Raw genomic sequence first — 10,455 nt, forward strand, 5'->3', positions numbered from 1 at the left:
GAAGGAGGGGAGAGAAAGATGCCAGACCGCAGAGAGGAGAGAGATGTTAGACCTCGGGAAGAAGGCGGGAAGGAGAGAGATATTCAGGCTGTGTATCTGACTACTGATGCTGTAAAACTGTCCATGGTCGTGACATCCATTATTTCCAGATAACAACGCAGCGTATGTAGGGACTTCAGCACATCCGAGAAGGAAACAATCTCTGTAGATGTTTCATTAGCATCTCCGTCCTCATCAGACTCTTGGTTGTCTGCAGTGTTCTTTGACTGTACAGATATTGGAATTAGTGCTGTCAGACGATGTGGGCACATCGTTGTCAACTCTTGTAGTGAGAGTCCAACTGGGAGTTCAATGGACGAAGCGTCAGCTTCAGTTGTCTCATCAGGTGCATGAACGAAACTTGCCCGTCAATAGCAATTTGAAATTGATGAAGAGACTCAATTCCATGCCTCCTGTACCATATGATGAGAGTCGAGCACCATCATTTTTTTTTTTTTACAAGCTCAGCTGCTCGGTGGCTGGATTCTGTGCTTCCAGCCATCACTGCCATCACATATCTTAGGACGAGTGACCTGTAATGACATTTGAAGTTTGCGATTATCCCTTGGTCCATCGGCTGGATCAAAGAGGTTGTGTATGGCGGCAGAAACACAAGTTTGATGTTGGTTAGTCTTACATCATTGCTGTGTGCTGCACAGTTATCACACAGCATTACAATGTGACTCCTATGCCTTCTCATCAGATTGTCAAGCTTCTGCAACCATTCAATCCACAATATCACTGTCTTCCATGCATTTTTGTTGCTTTCATATTCAACAGGCAAGCGTTTAATGTTTTTGAAGCACTGAGAATTTCGATTCTTCCCAATCAGTGGCTCGAGCTTTTCACTACCGTCCATATTGCAACTGAGTAGCAATGTCAGTCATTCCTTTGGCACCTTGAAGCCAACAGTTTCGCTGCATTTCAAAGCCAATGTTCCATCAGGGATGGCATGCCAGTACAGGCCCATCTCACTGAAAACGTCGCATGGTTCATATCCACCAATGACTGATGGCAACACTTCCATGACCCATCTTTCTGCACCAAACTCATCCACGTCTTATTCTTTGCCATGCTGCTTCTTAAATTTTATGCCGTTATGAACTTTCCACCTCTCTAGCCATCTGTTTGTTGCTTTAAAGTTTTCTACACCCAGTTCTTCTGACTTCTAGCTTCAGCAAACCATCTCAGCCTGTTCAACATCTCCTGCCTTCCCAATTCTTTTCAGTTTTCTGGTAGGATTGCTGTTTTGCCAGTCTTTCAATATGGCTTGCTTTTTTGTAAATCCAAGAAATCTGGCTAGGATGAATGCTGTAATAGAGACCTGACTCTCCTGTTGGTCAAGTCTCTTTAAGACATTGACACGTTCAGCAAAAGACAATGATTTTTGTCCATGTGACGCCATGGTGCAGTTCTGAAATTTCGAACACCTGGCCAGGCCTAGACTGCTGTTCAGAAACACGTGGTTCATCCACGTCAGAATGTAATTGCTTTTAACCAGAGTGAAAGTAACATGAACGAATAGAGGTGGTATCTACAACATCAGTGTGCATAAGCGGATTGTGTGCTTATCAGAATTGCAAATATCTGGAATTTACGTCCATTGATTTTAATGTAAAAAAACAGGACCATGGTGGTCGGGTGCAGATAACCGAAGTGTGCGCTTAACCAATGTGCACTTAGCTGCAACACTCGACCCCTTACTCTACAACCTATTGACCTCGACCACAGACTACAAAACCTTCAAAAAAGAAATAAAAACCCTTCTATTCAAAAAACACATAAAACCGAACTAACACAATCAGAACTGTCCCAAACATCACCTGCAACTACTCCATATGTACTTCTGATGTCATGACAATTCAGACATAATTTATGTTATGTTATGGTATGTTTGGAATAATGGTTACATATATGAGGTTCAATAAAAGAAAATTTTCATTGCCTGTTTCTATTATGACCATTTATTCCGTTTCATGGTTATTACAAAAAAATATTTTTTTACATGGGGGGGGTGTCAAAAAATGATGGGCCCCGTGTGCCACATACCCTAGGTATGCCACTGCAGGTAAGGCCTCTTAATTCTAGCAAAAGTTACCAAAGTATTAAAAGGGCCTTACCTGTAACAAAATATGTTCCCAGCTCAGAGTTCAGCTCCTTAAGGGGTTCAGCAGCTTTTTTAAGATTTGACACTTCAGCATCTGTTAGGTCGCCAACAATGACAGTGATATCTATAGGGAATACAACATAGTAAAAAGTTAGTACTGCTTTCTCATACTGTATGGCCCAGATAACATTAAAACAAAGCATATTAAACCAGAAAACAAGCTCAAAATGGCATGAAGTCTGGCTAGGTGTAACAGAATATCGTTATAATGCAGTGGTCTCAAAAAAAACCCTTTGCAGGGCCACATTCTGGATTTGTAGGTACTTGGAGGGCCTCAGAAAAAATATTTAATGTCTTATTTAAAGAAATGACAATTTTGCATGAGGTAAAACGCGATATAGTTTATAAATCTTTCCTTTTGGCTAAGTCTTAATAATAATATTGGAATTTATAGCTAAAGAGACATATGATCAAGAAACTGTTTTATTTTACTTTTGTGATTATAATAAACATACCAAGGGCCTCAAAATAGTACCTGGTGGGCCGCATGTGGCCCCCAGACCGTGAGTTTGAGACCACTGTTATAATGTGTAAGTCACTTGCAGGATTTGTCATATGTTTTTATTCTTGAGCTTCTGTTTCACTAATTTTTACTTTAGATGTAGTTACCATTAAGCTAAAACTTAGCAATCAGGGAATGTTTGAGACTTATTCTCCAATAGCTGCACATCTTTGATACTTTAAATAAATAGTTTAATAATGTTTTGATGCGATGCCTATGGCATTTTAGAACAGGAGGTAGTGCTCAATTATTTTTCTCTGGCTGTGCTGCATGTTTTCCCTGGGTATTTTAAGTGAGGTGCAATAGTCCTAAAAATTAATTGTGTTCTTGCTTTCCTTTTGTCTGAGCGCTTTAATTAGTAGTTTCAGGTACAGTATTTATTTATCTGTGAGGTTTATCATGTACAAAGGGTTACAAGAGGGATGCAAACGCAAACCCCACCTAGCACAGTTAATTAAGAAAAAACGCTTTTTGTTCATATGTTGCTTAACTGTATTACCTGGTTTCAAAGCATTCACCATTCCAACAACCATGGCCATTTTAGTCTTTCCTACTGTAGGGCCAAGATGAATATCTGACAGGAGCACCAGCTTCAGTTTATTGAGGGATGGGGGCAGCCTGGACAAGGGAATTGTCACGGAGCTCACTACAGGTGGCTGGGAAGCGTTCAACAAGCCAACAATGCTCAGGGCAGCGGTCACAGCAATGGCTGCAACTGGTTTTACCACGTTTTTACTAGTCTTAGGGGGGAAACTCCCACGTTTCTTCTGCACCAGCCTATAACTTTGCTGCAGACAGGTTAAAGCAAACAAGAAAAATATCAAGATAGCATAAGCCCCTAGGCAAACATAGGCAGCTAAGGAAATAAAGTAGGGCTCTTCCGCAACCAGGAAGATCGGAGTAAAGAAACTGAAATGTGCCAGGGTTAAAAAGGTGAACACAACGATTTTCCATAGTATATACGAGCGAAAATATGGATGTGATGATCTGCAGAGAGCGGTCACTGTATTTTTCCAGATATACCTAGAGCCAATTAACATTAGTAGGTTCGCGAATAGCGTCAGCTGGAGACGGAAAAGAGGCTTTGTGGCGCCGGGAAGCCTGCTCTCGCCCAGGTACTTCCGTGTTAGCAACATGGAGATGAGCACAAGCCCAGCAACAGCCACAGCCTTTACTTCCAGAGACAGCGCCCTGACCGATGTCATCATCTCTGCACGGACTTGCCGCTACCGCCTGATCACGGACCGCGAGATACTAATTGGTGATTCGCGATATCGCTCTTGTTCTGCTGCCAGCGAGTCGTTGGATTAACGTATTGGTCGCTCGCAGGACACTACCCGCTTCCCTAGCTGGTGTCACTGACGCTGCAGATCGATGACTTTGGGTGAACATCTCATTAACCAAGGAAGAGTATACCCGGCCGAACCCTGTTGTGATAATGTATCTTCACAACCTAACCTGTCTTTAGGGGATGGTTCAGCTGCAGATTGTTTCTTTCCGGGGATAAGGAGCTCAGACAGAGCACTTGAGTGCATTATGGTTAAATTATTTCCAACCGTTCTCCCGCTGGAGTCACTGTGGCGTTCAACTACAGCACGTTGCTCTTCCTGGAACAGCATATCCTAGACCACGCCTCCTCAACTGGGTCACAGGCTTTTTGCCCCCTAAACACGCATATTGATTATTATCAGTATAGTAGAAAATATGACCTTCACGTTACTTTAGCCTCCCAAAAACAATGAAAAATTAATATATACTAAAATATATTTAATTAAATATAAGACCTTGAAATGCAGTATAACAATGGAAGAAAATGCAAGCTTTTCAGCCGTGTCAGGATGGCCGAGCGGTCTAAGGCGCTGCGTTCAGGTCGCAGTCTCCCCTGGAGGCGTGGGTTCGAATCCCACTTCTGACATATTCAAGTTTTTGTTTTTATTTAATAAAAAATAGAATAATTACTTTTCTATTGCTGAAGGGCTTTAAAATGGTGACTACTAGTAAAATAGTGAGTCACTAAGTCTCTTCATCCTTCACTGCTAAGCCTTGAACTAATACTTAAAAGGCACAACTACATTTTTAATAAAACCTGGAATCTCAAAAATTACCTTAACTCTATCTTACCTTGCTTTAACGTTTAACTTAGTTCTATTATATTGATTTATATATTTGACATGTATACTTATGTCTCCTCCTATAGTGAGTTTAAATATTTGCACTCAAATCAAACACTGAAACCCATAATAAAGTATTTTTATAATTTCTGTTGCCATAATAGCAGGGAATATAAGGTATAATAGAAAAAACCACTAACCAAAGCATAAAACATAGTTGTCAGAAGTGGGATTCGAACCCACGCCTCCAGGGGAGACTGCGACCTGAACGCAGCGCCTTAGACCGCTCGGCCATCCTGACTACTATAGTAAAACGAGTTAGCATTTTCATTATCTAGGTTTATACAGCACTGCCTCACTTATATTTGCAGATTTAACATTCGCAAATTCGTTATTCACATTTCTCTAAATGAAACAACCTGTCAGGTGCGATGCTGCAGATGCCACTGGAAGGCACCGGCCCAGTTCAAAGGGACAAAACCCTCTCCCTGCATTCGAAGTGTAGTTCCAGGAGGTCGCACAGAAAAGCTGCCTTGTGGCTGATGCCTGTCAGGCATGATACTACCAAAGGCCACCAGAGGACACAGGTCTTGTAAGTCCAAATAAAACATAGAAACATGATGGCAGATAAAGGCCAAATGGCCCATTCAGTTTGCCCATCTGCAGCATCTACTATGTCCTACTCTCCCTAAGTAGGGCTACCAGATGTCCTGATTTAACCCAGACATGTCCTTTTTTTAGAGAATTGTCCAGGTATCTGGATGGGTTTTCAAAATCTCACGTGTGATTCTCATGCACAGATGCCCTCCAGAAGCGGCCCCGAAGAGCAGTGGTGTAGAAAGGAGGGGGCTGTCCACCCTGGGCGCAGTCTTCCTAAGGGCACAGGCACTCCACCTCCTCTCCGTCCCCATCACTGCACTCTTCTCCTTGCATGCGCACACCTTGCCTTCCCCATACCTTTTTTACTTCCCTGGTGCAAGGTTGCTGCCCGTGTCATCATCAGCACTCTCTCTGATGTTACTTCCTAGACTCGTGCCTAGGAAGTGACATCAAAGGGCACACTGACATGGGCATGCTGCTAATGCCGGAGAAGTTAAAAAAGTACAGAGAAAGGGAAGGGAGTACGTGCGCAGAGGGGAGGAGAGGGGCACCACCACCCAGTGGCGTACCAAGGGAGGGGCGCTCCGCCCCGGGTGCCAGCCCTGAGGGGGTGCTCCTGGCCTTGCCGTTCAGTCCCCCCCCCCCACCCCCGAAGGACCGCTCGCCCCACTGACGTTCCTGCACCACCTGTGAAGCAGCCCACAGCATGATCGCGACGTCAGCGATCCCTGAGCGCTGCTTCCTGCGCTGCAGTCCCGCCCCTCCTCTGACATCAGAGGAGGGGCGGGACCGTGGCGCAGGAAGCAGCGCCTAAGCAGCGCAGGGATCACTGATGTCGCGATCCTGCTGCGGCTGCTTCATAGGTGGTGCAGGAAGTTCAGTGGGGCGAGCGGTCCTTCGGGGGTGGTGGGGGGGATTGAACGGCAAGGTCGGGAGCATAGGTAGTGCTGCTTCATAGGTGGTGCGGGGAGGCCAGGGGGGCAAGCGGTCCTTCGGGGTGGGGCGGGCAGGCAGGCAGGCAGGCTTTCAAGGGAGAGGGGGGTGACAGGCAGGCCTTCAAGGGGGGACAGGCCTTCAAGAGGGGGGACAGGCAGGCCTTCAAGGGAGGGACAGGCCTTCAAGGGGGGGGGACAGGCCTTCGGTGGGTGTGCAGACCTTCAAGGGGGAGGGACAGGCCTTCAAGGGGGGGGCAGGCAGGCCTTCAAGGGGGGCAGGCAGGCCATTAAGGGGGCAACAGGTCTACAAGGGGGTGGGACAGGCCTTCAAGGGGGGGACAGGCCTTCGGGGGGGTGCAGGATTTTGGGGGGGTGCAGACCTTCAAGGGGGTGCAGGCCTTCAAGGGGGTGCAGGCCTTCGGGGGGTGCAGACCTTCAAGGGGGTGCAGACCTTCAAGGGGGGAACAGGCCTTCAAGGGGGGGACAGGCAGGCAGGCAGGCCAACAAGGGGGGGACAGGCCTACAAGGGGGAGACAGGCCTACAAGGGGGAGACAGGCCTACAAGGGGGTGGGACAGGCCTTCAAGGGGGGGACAGGCCTTCAGGGGGGTGCAGGCCTTCGGGGAGGGGTGCAGAACTTCAAGGGGGGGACAGGTCTTCAAGGGGGGGACAGGCCTACAAGGGGGGGACAGGCCTACAAGGGGGTGGGACAGGCCTTCAAGGGGGGACAGGCAGACCTTTAAGGGGGGACAGGCCTTTGGGGGGGACCCTGGATTAGAAATACACGGAGGGAAGGGGGTGTTCAAAGAGACGTGCATATGCCAAACTTTGGGGGGGGGGAGGAAGAAATAATGGGTCTGAAAATAGAGGAGAGGGAGAGAGATGATGGACCATGGGATTTAGGGAGGGAAGGAACAGAAAGGGAGAGAAATTGGACACAAGGGATGGTGTGGAGGAGGGATAGAGATACTGGATAGGAGGGTAATTGGGAAAAGAAAGGGAGAGATGGTGGACTCTGGGGTGGTGGGGAAGGAGGGATAGATGCCGGATGAAAGGGTAGTTAAGAAAAGGTGGATCTGTGGAGGGAGATGAAAAAAAGGAAAGATACCAGACTTCCTGGGGAGGGAAGGGAAAGGGAGGACAGAGTTGGCAGATGGATGGTTAGCATGCAGAAAGAAGAAAGAAGGAGACCCTGGCAAGCAAGTTATCAGAAGAAAACCAGAGCCTGGGACCAACAAGATTTGAAATATAACCAGACAACAAAAGGTAGAAAAATTAATTTTATTTTCTGTTTTGTGATTATAATATGTCAGATTTGAAATGTGTATCCTGCCAGAGCTGGTGTTGGACTGCAAACGTGAGCTAGGATTTAACAGAGAGAGGAAAAGTCGTTTTTGTTTCTTTATTTTATTTACACCACAGCGTCAGTGTGGTTAGGAGAATCCAAAGGGAGTGAAAAAGCTATAAAACCCACCAGGAGTTTTGAAAAAAAAATCACCCAACTGGGCAGGAAAATCGAATTGAAAAACCAATTCAATAGGCTGAATCGAATCGAAATTTTATTTCCTGAATCTGGCAGCATTAGTTTGCGCTACTGTCTTAGACTTTAGGACCTGGGATTGGGGAGAGATGGCATCCTCAGTACTTTATAATGCAAGTGAAACGAGGATTTGGTCAGACTTTTGAAGGGTCTGTAGAAAAAAAATATTGTATAGGCCGGGGACATAAGACAGCAGGATATGGGAACTTTTCTTCCTTCTATTTTTGTGAATGGAAAGGCTGGGGATGTCAGAGAGTTCAGTTAAAATATGTGCTTTATAAGAAAATATAATAATGTGTTTTATAAAGTTTATAGCATAGCTGGCCTACCCAGTGAGGTGTTCCTAGTGGTGGTGGTGGCAGCGTGTCAATGTGTTGAGAGGAAGAGGTGGTCTGGGAAATTCTGCTGAGCAAACTCCGGGCCCATTTCCACCCCCCAGTTAGTCCACTCCACTCAACTGGTTCACACACTGAGTGGGTCTTTGGGTGTTGTTTTGGGAACTCTTCCAGTGGTTTATCAGTATCTCCTTCTGGTCCAAGGAAGGAAACTTTGTTATCCTTAGCATTGACCTACAGAATATGTTTGTAACAGCGCTGCTTGTGTGGCATTAGGCTATGTAGTGATCGAAAGAAAAAAACAGACCTTTGCACATTTTTGCACTATATGGTGGGTGTATGAGGAGATTCACATTTCCTGCACAGCTAAGTCCATGTGAAGTTACTTTGTGCTGTATTTGACATCTAGCAAGGTCTCTGTTTGAAAGGAAAGATCTAAACTTAAAAATGAAGTGGCCAGAAGTTATGATAAAAGCAGATAGTGTAGCTGGTTTTAAGAAAGATTTGGACAAATTCCTGGAGGAAAAGTCCATAATCTGTTATTAAGACATGGGGGAAGTGTCTGCTTGCCCTGGATCGGTAGCATGGAATGTTGCTACTCTTTGGGTTTTGACCAGGTATTAGTGTCTCGGATTGGCTACCATGAGAATGGGCTACTGGGCATGATGGACCATTGGTCTGACCCAGTTAGGCTATTCTTATGTTATGTTCTCATCTGTAGGGGCCTTTGTTTTCACTTCTTATTTTAATGTATTTTTTTTCTGGGAACTTATGTTTTTGTTGCACCCACCAGTCTGAAGAATCTGTCCCTCTCTACCTTCTCTATACCCTTCATGATCTTGTAATTTTCTATCATGTCCCCTCTAAGACTCCACTTTTCCAGGGAAAAGAGCCCCAGCCTCTCAGCATATGAAAGGTTTTCCATGCCTTTTATCATTTTTGTTGCTCTTCTCTGAACTGTCTCGAGTATCGCCATGTCCTTCTTAAGGTACGGCGACCAAGAACAATAGTCTCTACTCAAAGAGCATGTAGATAATAACTAAGATGATAAGGTTTCCAAAATTGAAGCTTTACTTGAGTCCAGGAAAAAAAAAACATGTGGAGAGGAACCAATCATAAATATGTCTCATGTGACATGATTCTACAAATCTCCTTAAAGACAACAATCCCAAACCTTCCTTTTCGACTGGTAAACTCATTTTACATAAGGGAAGACGAGATCGTTTTCCTTGCCATAGAAATCCTCTAATCATTTTATTTAATTGAGATTCAACTTTCTTAGAAAAAAATAAAGGTAACATTTGATAAATATACAGCCATCCAGGCAAGATCATCATATTATATAGCGCAATGCGCCCCATTAAAGATATAGGAAATTGTCTTCATACCAAAAAACGTGATTTTGTCTTGGCTAATAAAGGCTGTATATGTATCTCATGAAGTTGAGAAATATCTTGAAGTATTGTAATTCCCAAATATATTATCTTCTCAGACGCCCATGTTAGAGGGAATGGGCCAGTCCATTTTGTTGGTAACTTGGATTGAAATGATAAAGCTACAGATTTTTGATAGTTCAATTTAAATCCAGAATGAAACCCATGTTCATCCAATGCATCAAATGTGATAAGGAACTCTCTGGATCTATCAAAATTAGCATAAGATCATCCGCAAAAGCCAATACTTTTAATTCTTGACCTTTAATGTGAACATCTCAATGGTTCTAAATAAAGAATAAATAATAACGGGGAAGGGGACATTGCTGTCGAGTTCCTCTCAAAATTTCAAATGAAGAAGAACGGGTTCCATTAACCAGTATAAATGCTCAGGGATCAGTATATAGAGTTTGTAAACTTTCTTAAACTCATCCAGAAAACCCATAGAGGATATCAGAAAAAGAAAAGACTATGCTACTCTATCAAAAGCCTTTTGTGCATCCAAACTAGCCAACAATCCAGGAAGTCCAGCCCTCTGACCAGTCACTAATGCCATCAAAACTTTATGTACATGTATTACTGACTGTCTACCTGTAACAAATCCAACCTGCTCAATCCCAATTAACTGAGGTAAATAACCTGCTAATCTATCTGCTAAAACTCTTGCAAAAATTTTTAAATCTACATAAAGCAGGGATATAGGGTGATATGAGTCTATATTTTGAGGATCCTTCCCTGGTTTTAGCATTAAAGTAATTAATGCATCTGTAGAACCTAAAGTGAAGGTTCCATCT

At 44.3% G+C, this 10,455-nt stretch overlaps 1 protein-coding gene and 2 non-coding genes across 3 annotated transcripts in view; 1 reads left to right on the forward strand and 2 right to left on the reverse strand.

Moving 5' to 3' along the window:
• TMPPE (transmembrane protein with metallophosphoesterase domain) overlaps positions 1 to 4,160 on the reverse strand; it is a 59,386-nt gene extending 55,226 nt beyond the window's left edge. Inside the window, exons 1-2 of the mRNA XM_033941014.1 lie at positions 3,208 to 4,160; positions 2,160 to 2,270 (exon numbers count right to left, since the gene is read on the reverse strand). Of these exons, the coding sequence (XP_033796905.1) occupies positions 2,160 to 2,270; positions 3,208 to 3,916 (820 nt within the window). The 5' untranslated portion in view covers positions 3,917 to 4,160. The remainder of the gene's footprint in view (positions 1 to 2,159; positions 2,271 to 3,207) is intronic.
• A 380-nt stretch (positions 4,161 to 4,540) lies between these two features.
• TRNAL-CAG lies at positions 4,541 to 4,623 on the forward strand. The gene has a single exon. It is a non-coding gene; the product is annotated as a tRNA-Leu (tRNA).
• Positions 4,624 to 5,037: 414 nt separating this feature from the next.
• On the reverse strand, positions 5,038 to 5,120 carry TRNAL-CAG. The gene has a single exon. It is a non-coding gene; the product is annotated as a tRNA-Leu (tRNA).
• Between the last annotated feature and the right edge of the window lie 5,335 nt (positions 5,121 to 10,455).

The sequence above is a fragment of the Geotrypetes seraphini genome, chromosome 4 (assembly GCF_902459505.1).
Source record: "Geotrypetes seraphini chromosome 4, aGeoSer1.1, whole genome shotgun sequence".
NCBI lineage: Eukaryota > Metazoa > Chordata > Amphibia > Gymnophiona > Dermophiidae > Geotrypetes > Geotrypetes seraphini.